Genomic DNA, 23,244 nt, shown 5'->3' with positions numbered 1-23,244 from the left:
ATAGTACATAGTACCACTACTCGCCACTAGATGTCGAATACACAATAATACACAATACGAATACACAATAATAATTGAAATGCAAAAAAAGCGAAAGTTTGCTTAGGTCACGCACTTTGCGACTATCCTAGTCGAAGGCTTCGAAGTTTGGAGACCCCTGTATTAGACAATGGAAGTCCGAACTAGTGAAATTCATCATGAAACATTGTCAATCACCTTCAACCAAACGTAATTATATGAAATGGCTACAATAACAGTATGCACTTTGTATGGTCCCAGGTTATGCGTTTTCATAATGATTACTTGGTCTGCCTATTATTGAGCCTGATGCAAAACAAACCTTCTGTCGCCTGTTACCTAGTTCTTGTAGATAGAAATATTTTTCAATCACTTTATTTTTTTGATAGAACTATTTTAGACTCGACGTGGTCTCGAAAGGTTCTAAATAATTTCAACAATAATTTCAACTTCAGTCCTGTTGTAAAGTTCATGAGTATTAAAGTGAAGTATAAAAAGGGTAATGCATGAAAAAAAATTCATTTATATAGTATAATAAACTTCTAATTTTCAATAAAATATTATATACTTATACCAACAATACAAGAAAAATACCTATGTAGTAACTATTAACGGTTTTCACTCAGGTTAAAAAAAATAAATATAACTATTCAAACTCTGGAAAACTAATCATCATCAATATGTATAGAGTATATTTATATGATTTGTTTTAGTATAAAACATTTATACACATAGTGTATTAATACAGATAAATAAATATTATTTCTCCTGATTAACAATAAATAAATATTTATTTTGGAAACAAGTTTTTTGATACACACTTATTTTCAGATATTTCATGCATCACATATAGGTATTTCTTAAAATTTATAAAAGATTTATATAAAATAACATATTTCTCTTGATTTGAGATTTCAGAGTAGTATATAGTTTAGTGGCAATTCCATTTTATTGATATTTTCTTTGTATAAAATAAGTAAAATGAACTGAAAACTAAGAACTTCGGAATCATATAATTTATACATGTTTGGCACAATTCCAATTTACTAATCTAATTTCTTGTGCTAAGATGATACAAGAGCGATTTTAACTGATTGCTTTGAATGGAACAATAAAATCTATAGTAATTATAAAATTATATAAAAATTTCATATAACAAGAGATATTATTAAAAGTGCTACTTGTCACTTTCTTAAATCGATGATTTTGGAATAGGCACAAGTTTGAATAAGCAAATACAAATAAAATAGTGCATGGCGGCTATACTCAACATATTTTTCAGTTCAGAGACAAATTGATGAAGAGGTAGAATTTATATTTCAAACGGGCCGAAGCAAATATTATACACTGGTATAAACATATTAGACCCTCTGTTTTGGGTACCTATATAATGAAACAAATAGTTCCAGTATTCATGTAACAGTTGAAACACTCAAAAGACTAGGTACATGGTAAAGTTTCAGATCGAATGCAGTATCTCTTATGTAAGAAAATAAGTTTTATCACAAATACATATATCCTCACACCTAAAATTTTAAGTAGATCCTGTAGATGGTCAGCGTCAAGAAACAGAATTGCTGATTGACCTCTTACCCGTTAGAATGCCTTAGAAAAGTCACTATTCTAATTGCCCACCTTGAGTTGTCTCAATAATTCAAAAATGTTCTTGTCGTGCATGACATTTCTTAAACATTTACTTATTTTCTATTAATAGTTGTAACTGTAGTACTAGTTCTCTGGCTAGTTTCAATACCGCCTGAGTATCGTGTTTCTCCGCCATCTCTGGGATTCAAAAAAATTAAGAATTAAACAGGTTTCGAGCAGATGTACCGAAGACAGTCTTACCATTGAAGAATTTGATAATGTCCGTGAAATCCATACTGTTTGATAGTATTATATTTCTATAGGTTTCCACAAGAGCCAGTGCTACAAATAGGACGAAGTGGGTCGAAGCAACTTGTTGTGCAGCCCAAATTATTTCCCAGGTTGCGTACACATCAGGATACACTAGCTCTCTTTTGAAATCCAATAAAAACCACCTATGAAATCGAGAATAAGATAATTTTTATTTACTTATTTCTCTACTTTTTACTAGTATGGATAATAAAACAGAAAATAGGTTTATATGCCATTCACGTTAGTTCGCATTTATATAGTGATTTTGAATTTCTTTAAAAGCGCATTTTTTTTGTTATGCGTTAAAAGCAGAGTAAAAAACTGTTAGAAGTGCTGATGAGAAAGATATAGCTGTATCAATTAATTGACACAATGACAAAAATTTCTCTGATTTTTAAATTCATTACCTCGTTGTACTATTTTGAAACCTCTGGTGTAAAATGAATCTAATGAAGGAATCGTGAAAAATAGATTTCTTAAACTGGGAAAATTGAGAACTAGAGGAGTTGGACAGCTGGGGGAGATTAACTTTCCGAAAATTATTTGAAGTATTGATTTTCTCCGTAATTGAAAATGTATGAGAATTATATTAATGTTAGTTTGGAAATTGCTGGTAGAGTGACTAAAAAAGTCAAGTTTGTAAATTCTTGCAGTCGAAAGTTGTAAATGTCTTCCAGCAACCCTTTTTCTGTTCGGAATATAATTTTACCTGTAACAGAAATAGAAGTGTGTGTAATCTCCGCTCGCGTGCATCAGTTCGTACATCTCGGAATCCAAGATTTGTATCAGAGATCGCATATTGGCGAAATGACAGTCCATGGCATTGCCGTTGGGAAAATTTTCCACCATCCGTTCCATCAGATGACAAAAACAGGCGTACGTGAGCGATTCATCGTTAAATATTACAAGAAGGGGCGCCACCAAATCGCACATTCCTTGCATGTATCCGATGTCCAGGTGTTCCCAAACATACCTGTATTACAACGTTTATCAATAATTATGATCGTACTACAGAAACGAAAAACTACTTACGTGCACATGACATTCCTCAATTTGTCCAGATTATCTTTCTCTGAGAAATACCAGTAATTTCGGTCACAACGTTGTACGTCTTTCTCAATTCTATGTAAGTTCAAGCCAAATGTTTCTAGTAGATCTTGCTAAAAACAAGTTTCATGAACTGAATAAGTTAATCTATATTCCAGTTACCTGCTCCGTAAATATTCGATGCGTATATAAATGTGCGGCGTGTTTGGCCAAAAACTTTGAGTAATTTTCGATGTTAACAAAAAATAAAAATAACTGCACCAAAACCTTTGGAAATTATTTTACTCATTAAAAAAAATTGACTGTGGTTAACACCATCTTTATGTAATAGGTAATATTACAGGCTTTGAAACTGAACTGTCGAATACAGGGTGTTGTCTATTTATTTACAACTTTTTGAATCGTTATATCCCAAAAACGGTGGCTCGTAGAAAAAAAAGTATCGATACATTTTTTGTAGATACTTTTATGATCTCCAATTTTTGTGTGAAGTATTTTTATGATTAAACTTACCGTTTTGCTGAAAATCGTGAAAAACTCATTTTTTTGACCGTTGACCTTAAATAAAATTTTTTCATACAGGGGAAATATGGGGAACTTTCAACTTTTATTTTTAATCATATTTTAAACAATCTTGCTGATTTTCAGCTTGGTGGGAATTTAGGTAGCTTAGAATGTCTAAATTGACCGGACTATATAGTGATATTCGAGCAAGTCATTTCAATACAGACAGTGTAAGTATTTTAGTGAATATGTTTCTGTGTTTTTCATTAGAAAAGCTCAATCAATAAGTGTGCCAATAATTTAATGAAAAAATTATAGACTGACTTCGGTGACCGGTGGGCACCGACGAAAGGATAAAAGTTCGATGAGATGGCAAGAATCTGGAGATCTTGTCAAACCAATTTCAACTACAAGAAGACTGGTAGGAATTAAAGGGGAGAAAAGAAGAGAAGGAAATACAAAATTAGAACAACAAGAATAAATGATCAAAAAGAAAAGTTCCTTCAAAAAACAACATGTAATGTGAAAAACAAGCAATGGAAAACAAGTAGGTAAGGGGAAAGAAATTTTTAATGAGGTTGAGCAATGAGAAAGAAATAAAAAGCAACAGCAGGATGAACTTATTAACAAAATTAACAAAGACTAAACTTTTTCCAGAAATAAATAAAAAAATAACTTCAGCAAGTACAAGGTGAAGTCTGGGAAGTTCTAATGGAAATCGAGAAAATTATGGATGAAGTGCAGTGGAAGGGTACAATGTTATTGAAAGGGTAAATAAGAAATTAAACAAACGGAGTGGAACGAATGAAGGACGAATATGCCAAGTAGGTTCGTCAATAGATCTTTTTCAAGGACACCACTCTATACATTTCTACTTGGCCTACTCAAATCATTGTAACGTAAGATTCTGACACTTTTACGTATCAAGAAAGTTCAGGAGACAAATATACACAAGTTTGTTTAACTGTTGGGTCAGGGGGAAATAATGTATTCAGAAAGGAATGTGAATCAATGAGGCAGTTAGCCTTGCACTTAAGAAGCACATTCCGAAATGCCGACTTGCCAATTTCAATAGAGGTACAAAACAGATTTAGGTAGATAATATTCAAGAATAATCACACTGGACTTTTTTTAAAAAAACAATACTTTACTTATCCCGTGAGTTTTCAGATAAGCATTTCACGTCAATTAATATCAGCTGTTAAATATTGAAATTTGCAATTTTTCAACATTGTTCCCTAGACTCATAGAATCGTCTATTCACAATGGTCGTGAATTTTCAGGTCAGAGATATAGAGTCAGAGTGGCTAATAGTATCATAAAGATGGTTGTATGGAATGTTGGATTAATGTTATCGTCGCCGTCAAGTCTCTAGTAGATATTATGTCAATCGTAAATATTAATAGGTATTGTGAGGAATAGATAATAGAGTTCGTAGCTTTGTAGACCCTTCATAATTCTTTAGATGTATAACTTGTCACATGATTCATGTAATCATCACGTTTTTAGACTTACACTATATACTCCTCCATTCGAACTAGCGGGAGAAACACAGGCCGATCTAGCAGGAGAGGCAAGTCCATGTGTTTCTATACAGGTGTCCAAGGAAGAATTATTTTCTTCTGTGACAGCATCCAAATTTGCCATTCGAGAGCTGTCGTTGCCTTCAAAGAAATATTAGAGTTTTTTTATAAGGACTTCAAATGAAGCTAATATTCATTTAGGTACCTATATTGCACATGTCCACACTAGCATTGATCACAACCACGTTATGAATAAAGTCTTGGAGTTCCTCTTTCTTATTCGAAAGTAAGTATCCATGTTCTTCAGGGGTTTCTACATTTACGTTGTTCTTACTTTCTACTGATATACTAACTTGAGTTGAATCTTGTGTCTGATTTTGTTCTACTTCACCTATAACAGTAAAATTATTTAAACAATCAAATGAAATATTTTCAGAATTTTCCGTTCACCGTTACCTATTTTAGAATTAATCGCTACACTATTATTCCCATTTATTAAGGCTTCTCCGTTTTGTACATCACAAGTTGCTTTGGTGTTAACTGAAGTTTCACCATCACTCACGTTTTCATTTTTCTTCACTTCACAGTCATCTTCTCCGTCACTGACGTACTTGATAGTGTTTTGTTTTTTTCGTAATAGTTTCTTGGCACACTTGTCTTGATTGTCTTCATCGGACGTTTCTTCTTCTTCGTCATCGGTAATGGGATCCTCTTCAAAAACCTGTTGAATCATCATTAGTTCAAGTTTGCTTGTTAACTGATTAACAACAACTAAGAACCTTTCTTCTTGCACAGGAATGCTTGAATGATTTTTGAGTGAAATACTTGTTCTACAATATTTTTGAAAGTATAAGTCAAAAGAGATTTTTCTTTAATGTTTATATCTCCTTGTAGCATGCTCGTTAAGAATATTTCTGTAAAATTTTTCAGAAATATTCAGACAGTTAATAATCACCTCATTACTCAACTCTCGGTGTATTTGCGGGACTTGATCTCCAGACATGCTTTCACTACTTAATTTTGCTATAGCATGTGCTTGGGTCTCTTTGTCTCTCTGCCTAACTATAGCTTCCACTGCCAACCATTCAGACATCGTATTTTCATACCTAAATGTAGAAACATAGTCAGTTTTTATCTAGTGACAGATTACATATGGGGGATTTTTGCAACGATAATAACAATAATTTTTTCGGAGTAAGTATTTTTTTCTAACAAGCATATTGGCCAATAACACTGTGTCCAGGGCCAGTATTTGTCAAATCAGAATCCGCAGGAGATACAAAATCGGTTAAATTAAAAAAAATTGTCTATATCAAAATTTATTCAATAATATAATATAATTCCCATTTATTAAGGCTTCTCCGTTTTGTACCTACATCACGAGTTGCAGTGGTGCTAACTGAAGTTTCACTATCATTCACGTTTTCATATTTTTCCATTTCACAGTCATCTTATAACGATATATCAGTGAAGATGTCACGGTGGTTCATCGACCATGACAACTTCAGCTGCTGCACTAATATAATAATTGAAAGTCATTTCTTGATTACCCCAATTTGGTTGTTAAAATTTTATGTTGGATACAAAATTTCGATGAATTACTGGTACTGGAAGATCGCCTTGTGTAGTGATGTGAAAAAAACGTTTCAGCACATCAGTAAACTACCCGGTATAGATCTGGTCAGCTATTCTAATGTACAAATGGAAAACTGCATTCTCGCAAAGGATTATATATATATATATATATATATATATATATTGGAGGAGTTGTTCAACAATTGATGCCATCTGTAGGATTGTACAGAACATCGTAGAGGGCCTCGAAGTTGGTAAACACGCGGGAATCACAATGTGCGATCTTAGCAAGGCCTTCGACTGTGTCTCACACAATAGTCTATTGAAAAAACTCGAATACTATGGCATTAGAGGTCCACCACTCCAGCTGCTGAGTTCGTATTTAGTTGGCAGAGAACAGTGCGTTAATGTTGAGGATGAGCTATCAGAATTTAGAACAGTGAAGCATGGAGTACCACAGGGTTCTATTTTAGGCCCATTACTGTTCATTATATACATAAACGACCTGTTCTTCTACCTTTTTCCAAGAACTCTAATTATGTTTGCAGACGACGCTACTTTGGTTAACCTCGACAAGGATACTTTGAGCCTAAATACTGCTATGGAAGAGGCAGAAATCAAAGCCGAAACGTGGTACAATTCCAACAACCTCAAACTGAATCGAGAGAAAACACAACACCTCACGATTTCTACAAACAACCAAGTTGCAAACGGAAACCACGCGAAATTATTGGGTATAACCTTCGATGACAAACTCAACTGGTCGGAACACGTATATCAATTAAGCTCAAAAATATCCAGTTATATTTTCCTGTTACGACAACTCAAAAAGGTTTTGAACATTGACACACTGCTCTCTAGTTACTATTCACTGGTGCACTCCCACCTAACATATGGTGTGATCCTCTGGGGGAACGCATCCACCGCCAACCAAATTTTTACACTGCAAAAAAAAGTGTCAGAATAATAACTGGAGCAAATTTTAATGATCACTGCAAACCCTTGTTTGCTAAATATGGAATAATGCCATTACCGTGTCTGTTCATATACTATTCTATGATTGATATTCATAAACACAAAACCAATTTTACACTAATGTCAGAGTCCCATACCTATAACACCCGATCATCTAATCTCCTGAAAACACAGTCTTTTCGACTTACAAAATCAAAAAACAACTCCCCTCCCCTAGGGCTTTACAATAAAATACCGGAGAGAATAAGGCAGCTTCCAATACAGAATTTCAAAAAAAAACTAAAATGTTACCTTCTTAAAAATTGTTTCTACTCTGTGGAAGAATTTGCATCTTCCCACATGGACATATAGAACACTGTACGTTGATATGCAGAACCCATTTATTGTATTTATATATATATGAAGAAGTTCTTCCTCTATTTTAAATATTGCACGACTGTACGTGCGTTTTAGGCAATTTGTATTTCAGTTATATTTATTTAAGTCGGTATTTTACTATAAACTGACACATTCTTCCTAGTTTTACATTTTATATTGAATGATATGACTTGCTACAAATGTTTTTTCTTTTTACATAACGTAGTCAAATAAAATCTATCTATCTATCTATCTATATATATATATATATATATATATATATATATATATATATATATATATATATATATATATATATATAAATATATATATATATATATATATGCTATATCACGGAAAGAAAATATCACACCAACCATTTGGATTGTAAGAACACTGAGAATGAAGCAATAGGAACAAGTCTAGAAGTAAGTTGAAGTGAAAATTGAAAAAATCCTACTATTTCATTATAAACTTTTATACAAAAGGAAAGAAGGGCACATATTTTTTAAGTTCCGAATTTGAAATCGGAAATTGGTAAAATTTCGAGTTTAAAGTCTGAATTTAATAAAATTCAGAGTTTAAAGACGGAATTCAATAAAATTTCGAGTTTGAAAACGAAATTTAATAAAATTCCGTTATTGAGGTCAGAATTTAACAGTATTTTGAAACAGCAGTCGGAATTCAATGATAATAAAGTGGTTATTGGGATCGAAATTCATGTATCTTGTGTAGACGCAATGAACGAAAAATGACGACTTTGCCTGGCCTAAATTTCTATTGTAGTGTAGTACTATTTTATCAGGATGGCTAAATTTCATAGGTTTTCCCTCCCGTTTTCTGACGTTTTCCCGTTTCATCTTATTTTGTTGATCGAGAGGAATCACATCAGCCTAAGGGTGGGGTAAGTTCCAGTAAATTTCGTGTTTCTCATTCCTTACAAAGGATTCAACACACCCCGAAGCATAAGGAAGCATTGTATGTGGCATTGTTGTCTCATCAATACTGTGACGGAGGTGGTAATAAACTTTTAGGGCCGTGTTATATTATGCCGATTGAGACCGCATATGCTGGACATGCCAAAAGCTCTGTAAATCCCTGACATTTCCAATTACTAGATATGTTAGAGATTGTACTGATAATTTCTACAGAGAGAGTTCCTTGTTAAGGTGGTTATTTCTTGTGTGTGGCGTTGTTTCATTCCTAGGTGAGTATACATCTATCAACGAGCTAAACTTCTCTGAAATCACCGTTTCATCCCGAATGCATGTACTGATAAATATCTTCTTCTCCAGAGTTATACAATTTAATATTAAATGCCTTACAGAAATAAATTCAGACCATAGAGAAGTAATATTTATATAGAACCGAGTCCTGCGTAAAGCCACTTTGTCGATGAGCAGATTCTGTTTGCAATAATCTTGATACTCTCTGCAATTCGTTCTAATAATGCAACTTATATCACGAATTCAAGCATGTTATCGACCTGTAGTATTTTTGAATAGACAATTCTCTGTTTTTGAATATAAGAATACGGTTCGCCTCTCTCCGCCATGGATTCAAAACTCTTACCAGAGATGATGGTGGGTAATATTTTCTTCCAATAAGTGTTCAGCTCATCTGGGCCTGGAGCTGTAATGTCTAGGTTGAGTAGATGTGTATATTCATAAATGCTCTTCCAGAACGATTACACCCTATTAGCCGTCTGTAGGTTATTCACAACACGTAGAACCCATCGCTGATTTGATCTGGGCTTCTATTTTGTGTAGCAATTCACTCTTCAGTGGCCAGATGTCAGTCTATTCGAATAATATGAACCTTTGCATCCAAATGAGACAACTGTTGTGGGTTCTGTGAAATGCCCCCCTTACTGGTGGCATGATATGAATCTCTTCTCCAGCCGTGCCAACGGATAGTAGAACGGCCACTTCGACTACTTCCTCAGTAGGCCGAGAAATAACTACGGAGTCTTCCGAAGAAGATAAGATACCAAGCCGGATATGCGGATGCGTTTTAACCCATAGACATGCATTCTCACATGTACCTATCCTCTTAGTGCGAACTAATTACTCTCGTAACAATGTGTACGGTTATCCCTTAGCTCACTTAAAACATCCAGTGATATTGCGATCGTTCTTAGTTGGCAAATTATTACATGTCAAGGAATTCTGTCTTATCTCATAAATATTTATAGCAGGTTGAGTAGGTTTCAGATTCCTTAATAATAATAGAATAAGCATCCCAAGTATGACTAACGAGACTTCACTAGAACAATATATACTATTTTCAACTTACGCCTGTCGAGTTTCCTCTCCTAATTCAGTTCTTTGTTCTGGAGTACTTCCAAATTTATAATGACCCAATAAATATGGCCAAATCTCATTTCGTAAGTCCTCTGCAATACCACCGAAGTACGTTAACCTATAAACTTCTGCATAATCGGTCACTACTCCTTCTAAACAGAGTTCAGACCATTTTTCAAGGGTGATACCTGTACAAAATGATTAAACTAGAATAATTCAACACCTGCAGGGAAACAATATAATCATTATATGATGCACACTCTACCTTCATTTGCTCCATCACCATTGATTATCTTGCCATTAACCAAACCACTCAAATGAGTTCTTACCGTAGATAAATGTCGGCAGTATGCCAACCATCCATAAAAGGCCCTGAAATTTTCAACATTACGGATTTTTTAAACTTTGATTCGATTCAAATTTATTTAGTGACTATCTAAAATTCAAACCTGGATATGATTTGCCGCTTCATAGAGTCACAAACTGCTTGGATACAAACACTTGGTGGACTGTCAGGGGCATTTTGATCTAAACTGAAGCTTTTGGAAGAACTTTCGGAGCTAGTACTCGTGCTGCAAAGTTGAACTCGGACTTTTGTGGGGAAAGACACGTGGGTATCCATAAGCTCATTCCGCTTCACTAGAGATGACTAGTTTGGTATTTATTTACTTATAAATTATTTTACTCACGAATTTCTTTATGGTTACTGTTGTCGATGATTCTGAAAACATAGTCCTTCGTTGTTTCATCAGTTTCATTCAGAGCTGCTAGAGGTCTTCTACGTTTCGTGTAGTTTCTTCCGGGTGTTTGAGACCATAGAGGAGGATCCAGTCTTCCACGAGGTAAGAGTCCCGTTTCTATGCAACTCAAAAATGCCAACATATGGCCACCTGAAAACATCAATTATTAATACGGTGTCTGAAAAACAACGGTCGAGTACCTTTGGGAAAATGTATGGGCGGCCTTTGTACTCCGTCTTGACCAACCAATGTAACATTTCCCCCCGTATCACTGTCTTGATGACAATGAACATACACAATTTCATCAAGTCGCAATTGTAAGGCGTAATCCCAATATACGCTGAAAATTGAGCATTATTATCCCGGGTTTAAAAATCATGATATAGATTCTCGAAATTATTTCACTACCCCAAGATATCAACTGATATATTCAAAAAGCACTACTTGTAATTCAGTATTAAATACGCTTGAAGGAGTTGAAACCAGTACCCAAACACAAAGCATTGTGATCCAATACCAGACAGCGCTGTTTCGACCTACCATAGGTCTCTACAGTAGTGCTAGGCTGAACTACGAAGGCGTTGTTGGACTCAACTCTCCTCAAAGTGCAAGCCTGAGTAAAGTCAGCATGGACATCTCCTTTCAATAAGATGCCATCTACGGGATCAGCAAAAATCTCTAACTTCGAATATTCCAGATAAACGAGGCTTCCATAAGCTTCGATGTCGACGGCCGAACGAGATTCATCCACTATCCTTTACTATCTTTTCCAAAGGGACCGCCTTATTGGAAAGTCAAGCACTGTTTCGATCCGCCATAGATCTTATACTGGTGCAGCCCATGAGGAAAATTTAGCAAAAGTGAAGACTATGACATCTCTCTATAAGAAGACGCCATCTATGGGATCGAAAGAAGACTCAATCCACGAAAAAGTCTTGTGTAGATCTCATAGATGACGTTTTCGTAAAGGGGATGTCATTGTTTTCACTTTCTTAGGTTCATCCTTTAAGGGCAGTTGGTGAGTCGAAACAGAGAAACAGTCTAGAGTTGGATTACGAAAGATTTGTTTTTGGGTTCTGGTTGCAATTAGTTGCCTAGTAGTGAAAGCTTTAGTGGAGGACGAGTCTCGTTTGGCGGTTGATACTGAAGCCCCGTTTATCATTTTAGTTTAAATCTTCTGTCGATCCCAAGAGATCGACCTTTCCTCTTCTTAAGGGAGATGTCCATGCCTACTTATATGCTCGAAAAAACTATTGTATAATAAAATATGTGTTGTGGTTTTGTAAAATGTTACGTGGAAGAATGTTATTCAAATATGTAGTCTAGATTTGATCTCGAAATGTATCAAATTAGAGTGATATAATTGAAAAGTTATAAGTCTGCTTTTAATCCATAAACTATTCGGTATCTATATTTGCAAAGTTATATAGTTATATGAACTATTCGATATATTTGAAAGAAATATTCTTATACTTACTTACCTTTTATCCTGGCCAGATTCATCTACGAAACCATTCATCAACTGGTTTGGAGTCCATTTTATAGTTAGTCCGTTAGGCGTTTGGTGGAGACTCAAATACCTTTAATAAATAAAAAAATCAGATTATACCTACGCCAGAAATGAAAAAATGTTCAGTTGAAACAATTCAAACGCTACATATATTACCCAGGCATCGGTTCCGACACGTCTGCATTCAAAGGCACAACAAGAACGTTGTTTTTCCCAAAAAGTAACGTTGCTCTGGAATTTTGGTGTAAACTTTCGACGTAGTCTTTTGCTATATGTTGAGCAGACGTTCTGCAAGATAATGTATCTTCTGAGCTTGTATTAAGAGATCTCCGGAAGTTCAGAATGGGTCTTCTCACCGATGGAGGGGTGGAGTGAGCGCTAGAAATTCTGTGTCTCTGAACCTACAAGAAAGTCAACAATGCACAAAAATGGGAATAAATACTTGGTAGTTATCATATCGTAGGTAAATGTGGTATTTACCATCCACAGCATTACAAATATTTTGAAGTTTTTTAATTAAAATTTTTAATGTATAATATTTTGTCGAACGATATCTGATGTCACATCGTTTGTGTAACCGAAATGGAGAAATAACTTATACTTTACACAAAGTCAGTTAGTCGTAAGGAATCGGAGTTTGAATGCAGATACTAGTGAAATTTACTATTGTAAATCCGACAAAATTAACCATTACACACATGAAGTGTATATATCAGATCCAGGTGGCAACGATTAATTATTCAGTTGGGAAATACAAACCACGCGAAATGGTAGAATATACTGGAAAAATTGAGCAATACGGAAGAGCAAAGTTCGAGGTACAATTCAACCCCCCCTTATCAGTACAAAATTTTGACAGGTTTGATCTGAGGACATTTAAAAATACAAGAAATAATTATAATAATAACAATAACATTAATAACCCGTTCAGCAAAAAGCTCATATAACAGCCGCAGAGATCACCTTACTTCTGCGGAAACACAAGGATAAGCCAATGCATGGGATCTTCTTCAACAACATTGAAGACCTTGGCTTATCAAAGCGCCTGACTTTCGCTTTCCTCAGGTCGAGTGGGCTGAAGTCGAAAACTGAGGGGTTCATCATGGCTTGCCAGGATCGTGTCTTCAACACCTTAGTCTACCGCAGTCGCGTGATAGGTATAGAGGTTCCTGACACAATGTGCAGGGCCTACCGCGAGGCGTCCGAGACCCTTGCACTTGCTATCAGTATGTCCAGCATATAAGCGGTCTCAGCCTATATACATCGACATAACGCGGCCCTAAGAGTGCTATATTACCATCTACGGCACTCTTACGGTATTGACGAGACACAGGTGTTGCCCTACGCTCCGGGGGATATTGAATCCGTTGTGGGGAACGAGAAGTGCCGAATTTATTGGAACTATTCGTTCTCCACCCTCGTGCTCATACAAGCTAATAAGCCTGATGTAGTCCTTTTCGACCACCAGAGCAAGACGATATTTGTTGTGGAGTTTTCAGGTCCTGGTGAGACGAATCTCGTCCGAAAAGAGGAGGAAAAACGGATAAAATATCGAGATTTTCTCTTCGAACTCCGCAGACTCTATCCAGACCACTCTGTTAAGATGGTTGTTCTGATTATTGGATCCTTTGTGGAATGATGCCCTCTCTACTCTCAGATCTTAAAATCATACCTGCCGCACTAAGGCAGAAATCTTAGCCGGACAGATGCAGAAGGCTGTCATTCTTGGCTCACTGCGCTTGCTCAGGGCACATGATTCTCGAACACAATGATCACTTACCCCCCCTCCGAATGTATCGGGGCTTCGGGGGATAGGACTTGACCAGCGCATAGTTCGGTAAAAAAATAAATAGAGAAGGCGGCTGATGAACCTTCAAAGAACACTTCAATCCTGCTGCAATACAAGGATAAGACGATAAATGGAGTCTTCTCCAACAACATTGAAGATCTCGGTTTATTAAGGCACCTGACCTTCGCTTTCTTCAGGTCGAGTGGGCTGAAGTCGAAAACTGCGGGGGTATCATCATGTCCTTCCATTGCAGTATGGTAGTTTAAACACCTCAGTCTACCGTAGTCGCTTGATACATCTAGAGTTTGCTGATGCCAGATGCAAGGCATGCCGCGAGGCGCCCTTCGCACCCATCATATGCGGTCTCAGCCTATATCCATATAATAGAACGCGGTCTGAAGAGTGCTTTATTATCACCCACAGCACTTTTACGGTACTGACGAAATTCCGGGAGGGAGATATCGAATTGGTTGTGAGAAATGAGAATTGTCGAATTTATTGAAACTATGCATTCCCCACCCTCAGGCTGATACAAGATAATACACCTGATGTAGTGTTTTTCAACCATGTATTTTTTCTCCGACGATATTCGATATCGAGATCTTCTCATCGAGCGATGAATATAAAAATACTAATTACTCAAGAACGACTGGTACGATTACCTAAAATTGAATTGAAAGTCCTATCAAATTAAATATCATAAGACTCCCTTTTTATTAAAAAGACAAGTTGATAGTTTCCTCTCGGCGACGATTGACATCACAAATGAAGTCTACTGAAAGCAAAATTGCATACTACAGTTAGGATGAGACTCAGACATACTAGCTGAAATATTTAAATGTGATACCAGTTAATATCTGCAATTTTCCAAAGATTACTTTTGTGAACTATCAAATATCAGAAAATTAACACAAATTAAGTTGCACTGGCACGTTCATAAATCCATTTTGCGAAGTTAAAAATTCTATCAATATATATTTACGTCAATATATAATTTTTATTACACTGCAAAGTTAAAAAAGGAGACTCATTAAAAAAACGGATAATTCATTCGATTTGTTTGAATGGATGATTTTTAAAAACTAGTGTTTTCACCTTTCTATTCTATTTACACAAATTTGACGGAAAAAGTCGTATTGAAATTTTACTGGCATATATTTTCTTTCGTTATTCAAAATGTGCAATCATAAATATAGGATATTATGAGTTTTTGTAATTTTTTTGTTATCATTAATAATAATTTGAAAAAGCTATGAACTCTAAATGACCTTCAAAGGCCACCGAAGCCACACGAGAAGTGATAAGTACCAAAATAGATAGATAGATAGATATATGTATTTTCACCACATTACATATACCTATACCTATAAATACATATATGGCATGTCAATATATTAATAGATACAATATAAAGTACACAATGAATAAAATTATACAATAAAACGTATATTTTGAAAGTGTTACAAACATAATCAAGTGAGGCATAAATAAATAGCGTAAATAGAATGGAATATTTCAGAGAAGTGATGTGTTGAGTGCATGACTCAGTTGCTTTGTTGTGACGAGAAACTCGTCTGTGGAATAAAAGCAGTGTTCAAGAATATATTTTTTGTGCTTTTTTTGAACTGATCAAAAGATAGTGATTTGATTCTCTCCGGCAAGCAGTTATATAGATTGATATTCAGAGAATTATGTTGAGATTTGGTTAATCTATACCTTGGAGTTTTTAATAACTTGGCATACCTAGTATTATGGTCATGTACCTATATCTGAATGGGTTTGTAACTGGTTGATATTTCTGTGTATTTCTAATAAGGCATTGTAGATATATAATGAAGGTAAAGGCATGATGCCAAACTTTATAAAGTGTGGGTGACAATGTTCTCTATATCCATCTCCAGCTAAAATTCTTACTGCTTTTTTTTGTTGTCGAAAGATGGTTACTGCACGACTGGTATTTCCCCATAAAATTATTCCATAGTTTATCTGCGAATGAAACAGAGAGAAATATGTCATTCTCAGAGTATCAGGTTGAATTGCTTTTTTTAACTGCCTCAAGAGAAATAGAGTACTTGCTAATTTGTTACAGAGCTGTTCTATGTGATTCGACCATGTGAGTTCATATTAGAGGAGAAGGTTATTTTTTGGGATTTGCTTGCGTTCAACTTGAGTTTGTTTGCAGTAAACCAATTTTCAGCACGTTTTTCAATGTTATAAGAAGAAGAAGTGAGTTCCATAGCAAGTAAAAATCGATGGTTCAAGCCGCAGGCTCTCGATTTTCACTTGCTATCGTCCAACCCGTGTTAGGAATCACACGTTAAAAGGTAAGACCTCGTTAATCCTCAGCTCGCACAAGTTTCGACTTCAGAGGGTTGCCGTTCGTAGAGGTGCCATAGCAGGTTAACGGAAAAAACATAGTTTTTAAACTTGAAATCCATAACACGAAAATGTATGGCGTATGTTTCTTATTTCTGTTCCATACTTGAAGAAAGTAAAAAATTATTATAAAAAACTGAAAGATTTTTTAATTCGATAAATTTGGAACAAATTCTTACTCTTGACGGGATAAAAATATAATTGTTATTAAGTCTCAAATGATCTTAAAAATAACCCAAATATTTTGTTCGGCTATATTTTTGAAGATTTCAGATGTCTAATAATATTTTTGAATCCATTCCATGCAAAAAGGGATGACCTTCAATCCTAATTCTGGGGTAGGGGGTTACAATTACGTTTACCACTCAACAACCAACTAATTGAACGTCACGGCATGGCATGACAACTTAAACGAACCTTGTTAATATAAAGAACGAATTTTTTTTATATTGTAGAGGAGTTCATGACATTTGCATAGAGGCCAGTTTTTCGAAACTGATTTTTTTTCCTATTCTCCTGTCCGTGTGCGATGATTGGTTAGGAAAGATCCTACTCATGATTAGTATCTGAATTTATGAAAGCCAAACAAGACTTTTTTGTGTTTTCACTTTTCCCCGAAATACGGCATCGCAAGCTCATGCCGAAAATCGGCATGAGCTTGCGATCTAGTATACCTAAATACATCAATCCTTAATTGAAAGTATAATAGCTTAAATAGAACTAGAGACGATTTTGATTATACTATATTGAATATTACAGTTGATGGCATTTACCAGTTCATCAGCTGGGGGATCTGTCCAAAAATGATCTTGGGTTTTCATCCTTGAGTAATTGAGGGCACAAGGCCCAACTAGTAGAGAACTCAGAATACTTCCGTAGTCGGGATCTGCTACTAGGGCGTCTTTATCATAATATTTGTGAGCATTCGAAACCAAATAGTCAATAATTTTTGCTAGTTGCTTCTCGAATAGGGCAAGCCTGCAAAAAAATGGATGAATATGGTTCGACTCAAATTTTTTTATTACTACCTTATCCATAAATATTTAGGTAGAGGATTAGTTGGCAATGAAGCGTTCTTCTTCAAAGTGGGCTTGGTTACGCTGTCACTACTGCTGGAAGATCTTCTGTTAGGATCGGTATTTTCGATTTCCTGTACTTTTTTCGATATATTTGCTGCTTCGGGACTGTGCCTGGCAATTTTGTGCAATAGAGCTGTTGTGGAAGATGTTTTGAACAGGCCCAATGCTCGTCTACGCAGCCCTAAAGAAAATGTAGTTAAAGTACCGCAGGAACGGTTTACAATTTTTCAATCACTACTTTGAAATTGTTTAAATCAACAATAAAGATAATGGGTATAATTGGAACCTCTGACGTTAAATGAATACTTCAGAAACGCTTTTCCCACATCAAAACGGTATTTTTGTTCTGGTGTTAGAAAAGTGTATTCATTAGAGAACTTTGAAACACTTCTGTAAATCTGCATTTCAGAAATGTTATAACAATTTTCATCAACATATTAGATGAAAAAAGTTCTAAATCTCAATGATACATATTTATTGTGAGAGAATAAATAAAATCTGAAGTTATCATTTCAAAACATCATTTCCACCATTAACTAGTTGCCCTTTTGGGAGTAACCCTCATTAATCTTGAGAAAATTGTCGCAGTTGAAGGAGAGCAACTCAACCATCATAACAACAATAATGCACCCCGTATTTTAATTTTTTAAGCGGGCAAAAACTTATATTCTTTTTAACCTCGTACTTAACTTCTATAGAGCATGAGAAGTATATTTAACTTCTTCTGAGAAGATTTGAAGAGTGAGCCAAGCACGGTACGAACTCGGCCAGCTCATTCCTTTCTACGATTCTAGCTAATACTCCTTTATGAATGCCGGCCATATTGGACCCATTATCATAAGATTGGCCACGACATGGGCCAACATTTAATATGATCAACAAGTATTAAATAGTAAACACAGACAACACATATGTTTCAAACATATGTGTTCACTTTCGCACGCACGGTAACCAGACACGTGCTGCCGCGATTCCTGCGAGCGAGCGGGCGCGTATTTTGAACTATGCCTACGCGCCTCGCGAATAATAATGTTCGTGTCTATGAAAAGCGTCGGCCGCCTCTTTTGACGTTATTTGTCGCAGGTAACTATTTTAATGGCGGCGTCCTCAAAAGGCATAGCGGGTATAAATATCTCAGTGACTTTGTGAATGAATTGCAGCGCCACTTGCTTGAGATGACTATGTTGCTTTCTTTGATGTTGGTTAGCGTGAGTGGTTCGTTCTACGCTATGTGAACGTTGGTTTGATTATTACTATGGGATCGCACTTTGAAAGGTAAGATTTCGAAAATCATCTTTAGCTGGCACAAGTTTACTTTTTCGAGGGTTGTGATTCATAAATGGGCTATAGTTGGTTGAAGAAACAACACTTTTTATTATTTGGTACAATCATGTTGGCACACACACACACACACACATTTATTGAATTTGTTCGAATCGTTTAGACTCTTATACGGTATTATATAAAATGAAATTCTGAAAACATTCTTTTCAATTCTTGGACACATCTTTTTCGTGACCTGGTAGTGAAGTGAACAAAAGTCTATTTATTCAAAGATTAAAAAACAAATATTTTTCATATCACACCCAACACTTTATGATGATTAACAATCCAGTATTTATTTGATGATAAATGTATTGCTTGTTTGAATTTCCAGATTTTTTGAGACATAACTGACTTATAAGAGCATCAAGGAGGAATATGCAAGTGAGATTTTATCATCAACATTACATCATGATTATGAAAAATAGTTACCTTGCGATAAGCACGCTTCCACGGCCCCACAAAGAGACGTCACAGATCCACTTTCTTCGTGTACAACTTTCCTTGTAACCGATTCTTCCATCACCTGTTTCACTTCCTTTTTGACTGCCCCGATTAATCTTTCTTTGAAATCATTTTCTGTAAAATAAAACATATAGGCGTTTCATGGTGAAGACTATTTTGCAATATCTATAGCGATTAATGGTACTGAGGAAGACAAGGGTGTGGCGTTCAAAAATTTCCTACTTTTTGAATCTCCTTGTTAAAGTTATTCTATTATTATTGTTATGTATATTGTTGTATATTTATATAACAAGGTATAATACATTATGCAGCGTAACACTTTTTGAGATTACTGATTTCTAGTATACAATAACATACAAAATTAGTAAGTATGAATTCAAAATATCAAAATATATTCGGAAGTATGATCTGATGGAAGTATTTGTCTGAGAGCTGATGGTTTCGAAAAAAGTGTTCGAGTAACTTGAAATTGAATCAATTTATAGCAAAAAAGCTTTTATTCACATGCTATAAAAACAAACTTTGAGTTTGTAATTATATTTCAATTTAATTATATTTCAAAATTTACATAAAATATAAAGCATGGCCTGAGATTCACCTATTTTTTGAAAAGACACATGATTTTTTCATAAATGTCAAAATCGAGTTACACATAGATGAATCTTGCGACAAGCTTCTATATTCTAGAAATTGTGCAAATTTAATAAATTGATGGGTTTCAATTAATGTAAAGTTTGTGTTCACCTTTTTTAGAAAATAAATTTAGCTTGTTTCAAGTATATGAATTTAACGGAAGCGTAGACGGCCACATATTTTTATTATTTGTTTCTTGGTAATTTGTACTTTGAAACTCAGAAGTCCAAATTTCGAGTTCAAAGTCGAATTTGAAACAATTCATTGAAAAAGTACTCATTATATTAAACTTTCTAAACATGCACCTAGGTTTCCGTCACTCCGAAATTATTAGAGATTGAAAAGCTGTACATCAACATATACTGGTTGTCCCATTGAAAACAGTACACGTTCAAATTCTCAATAAATATATTCTGTAGCCAAAAACAGCGGGACACGTTTATATCAAGAGAAAGCTATGTTTTGGAATACAGTGTGTCTTCTTGACTGTATCCCCCTACACTCCAGAGGGGGATACAGTCAAGGAATAGGAAAAGAGATCGAAACAATTTAGATGTTTTCGTTTTGCATTTGGATACTTTCTTGAAAAATAAGGATAAAGGTTGTAACCTAATTCTGTTTTTTAAACACTGAAAACCAAAACATCAATTCGTTGAAGGATCACGAAATAGAATAATTAGGTGAGTTGGTTGATAACAATAAAAAACAATGGGTAATGAATCTCAATTGGAAAAAAACTAATGTTATGAACTTCTTTGGTTTGCTTTCGTTGGCTTTATTTTCATGCGTCCCTGACAAATGTCAGGAGGCAGATTTAAGCCCCCGATAAGTTAAGTATATCATCCGCACAATTACTCAGTTCTTTTTTTGATAGGCGATATTATTGAATACTGCTGCTGATAAATAGATCATATTTTTCAATGAAAATTATTTTTCACAGTAACTTATCGGGGTAAACTGATAAATTTGTCCTTTCTACACCGGTATAATGCTTTTAATTACAATTTTTATTCATTAAGATTGTTCAAGGTTAAAATACTAGGTCTGCACAAAAAATGATTTTTGTTCTATATAGTTCATCACTTTTGGTAATCCTCCATGTTGAATTCACAGTGACGTCATTTATTTTTGTATTCTTCACGGTGGTGAAGAATACAAACTTGTCCTTTCTCAGATTACGTGTTTGTGTAGTAATAAAAATATTCATTATATTTTATTCATTATTAATAAAACATTTATTTATTATTTGTTCTATTCATATAATTTGATGATATTTTTTGTTGTATTTAAGTACTGCATTTATTATCGATTAAGTTACAGGTTAGATTTTGGATTATTAAATACGTTCCTTCTGTATTAGTGAGATTCACAAATACCTACAGAAACTAGAAAAATATATATAATACAATGGTTTCTGTAAATTCTCATGATACAGAAATAAGTAGATTCTGTTTTATTTCTGCAAGTAACTCCAAGCGCCTCGCCAAATTAAAGATGTAGAATTTAAAAAACTTTGATATTTGTCCTTAACGATTTTTTCTGCGTTTCTCAATGCGTCACCGACACGAGTATAGTTGGATCTTCAGAAAAACCCATCATGTACATACTCCTCAAGATGTCAAAAGACCAAAAATATACATGAGGATATCCGCGGGTGAGCTTTATTCATTATAATATGCATGTATGTTTTTTATTTTAGATTTCCTCGAATACCATTTCGAAAACCGTCATTGCAGTTCTTTGATTATATTGTGAATAGATTGAAAATGTGACATATCAATGCTCAAATAACGATAGGTTAAGGAACTATTGCTGCTACACCAAATCAAGATTATATTAATATTCTAGACACGAATTGTCACATCAAGAGAGCGAACTTATTGAAATATCTCTTTCAATTTGTATTTTTGTTTCACTTCAAGAATTCCACTGTTGCGCCCTTTATTTGGAAAATAATTAGAAGAATCAACTGAATATCTTTCTATTTTAAAACAGTATAAAACCATTGAATGTTGATAGTAGTATAAATATCTTGTAAATTCTACTAATCTCTCATATCCCATATACTCTGATCTTGAATGGATTAAACGTTTATTTTAATGAGATAACGCACTCAAAATCCTAACGCTTTGATGGCGAGTTTATTTTTAATCGGTACAACAGTTATTGATACTGAGCAAAAAAATGCCAAAATCTTTTGTCACCATACATTTTTGCGCAAATTTTCTCTGGATGTTGCTATTTATGAATTTTGTACCTAACACTGACCAATATATAATATGTTGTATTCGGCGTCCACCAGGCCAAACAATGTTTTTCAAATATTGAACTCATTCACGCCCGAATTTACCGAGATTATGAACCGTTACATAAACAATATATATCTACTCGTATAAAATACACCTAGTCGTTGTTTGGAAACAAAAGTAACCCAGCCCTTTATTGAAAAATCACATGAAAAAAACAAACAACTCACCGTTCTGTGACATATTTCTGAGTTATTTACCAACCACTGCTTATTCGATGCACAGATGTTTTTTGCCAAGGCTCAGACCACGGAAACGATCGATAACTAATTTGTTCAGAAGAACGCATTAAGTTTCGATAAAATTGACTTAAAATTCGTGGCTGGCGGTGTCCATTATGTTTCCTTCTTGATGTTTGTCCACCTTGAAATGTAATCGATCAATGGGGAGTCGCTTGCGCACCCCAAAGACGCCTGCATTTCATTAGCTCACGGTTTAATCGTGTGCGGTTACGCCACTGCTTATCGCTTTTCCGGAGAGATTGGAGGTGATGAGCAGGGCGTGCTACTTTAAAATTTTTGAGGGTAGAAAAAAAACTAATTAAAAGAAGAGAATTGAATAGAAAAGCTTAAGAGCAAACACTAGGGCATCATTACATCACCGACCAACTCGATTCATAGGTATGAAGATGAAGAAAGGTAGGAAGGGAATTTAAGAAATAATTACTAAAAACGTTAAGCTAGTAACTGATCCGAATATAATATGTAATGTAGTAAATGAGTATTTTGCAAAAGTAGTTCAAAATTTTACATACCTACATAAAAACATACCTACGCTTTCCATTTCTTCTTCTAAACATAATACCTGACCAATCTTTAAAACCTA

General features: G+C 34.8%; 1 protein-coding gene across 2 annotated transcripts; it reads right to left on the bottom strand.

The window, feature by feature from the left end:
• Positions 1 to 1,371: 1,371 nt before the first annotated feature.
• Positions 1,372 to 22,847, bottom strand: LOC111506994 (small G protein signaling modulator 1). 2 transcript variants are annotated; one of them, XM_023162247.2, is made up of 19 exons: positions 22,590 to 22,847; positions 19,448 to 19,594; positions 17,642 to 17,873; positions 17,387 to 17,591; positions 12,605 to 12,849; positions 12,420 to 12,518; positions 11,139 to 11,278; positions 10,888 to 11,088; positions 10,648 to 10,837; positions 10,464 to 10,570; positions 10,191 to 10,386; positions 5,944 to 6,094; positions 5,445 to 5,709; positions 5,194 to 5,379; positions 4,981 to 5,129; positions 2,947 to 3,074; positions 2,624 to 2,887; positions 1,864 to 2,057; positions 1,372 to 1,800 (listed from the first exon to the last, which is right to left on the bottom strand). In XM_023162247.2, exons 1-19 carry the CDS (start codon positions 22,600 to 22,602, stop codon positions 1,712 to 1,714), a joined length of 3,201 nt encoding a protein of 1,066 aa, XP_023018015.2. In that variant the 5' UTR covers positions 22,603 to 22,847; the 3' UTR covers positions 1,372 to 1,711. The 2 variants fall into 2 exon arrangements, with proteins under 2 accessions (XP_023018015.2, XP_074029857.1); XM_074173756.1 differs by lacking the exon at positions 22,590 to 22,847 and having other exon boundaries at positions 19,448 to 19,610.
• Between the last annotated feature and the right edge of the window lie 397 nt (positions 22,848 to 23,244).

The sequence above is a fragment of the Leptinotarsa decemlineata genome, unplaced genomic scaffold, assembly GCF_025532065.1.
Source record: "Leptinotarsa decemlineata unplaced genomic scaffold, Ldec_3_MD MMD2_tig00000505_RagTag_RagTag, whole genome shotgun sequence".
Lineage (NCBI taxonomy): Eukaryota > Metazoa > Arthropoda > Insecta > Coleoptera > Chrysomelidae > Leptinotarsa > Leptinotarsa decemlineata.
The sequence above is the reverse complement of the archived record's forward strand: the minus strand, read 5'-3'. Positions and strand labels throughout refer to the sequence as shown.

Excerpts from the sequence above, each read along its gene's own strand:
- LOC111506994 (XM_074173756.1), bottom strand. The coding sequence starts at position 19,610 with ATGTTTTATTTTACAGAAAATGATTTCAAAGAAAGATTAATCGGGGCA. Across the intron at positions 17,874-19,447 it reads GGAAGCGTGCTTATCGCAAG|GGCTGCGTAGACGAGCATTG; the intron begins GTAACTATTTTT and ends CATTTTCTTTAG. Across the intron at positions 11,089-11,138 it reads GCCCATACATTTTCCCAAAG|GTGGCCATATGTTGGCATTT; the intron begins GTACTCGACCGT and ends TGATGTTTTCAG.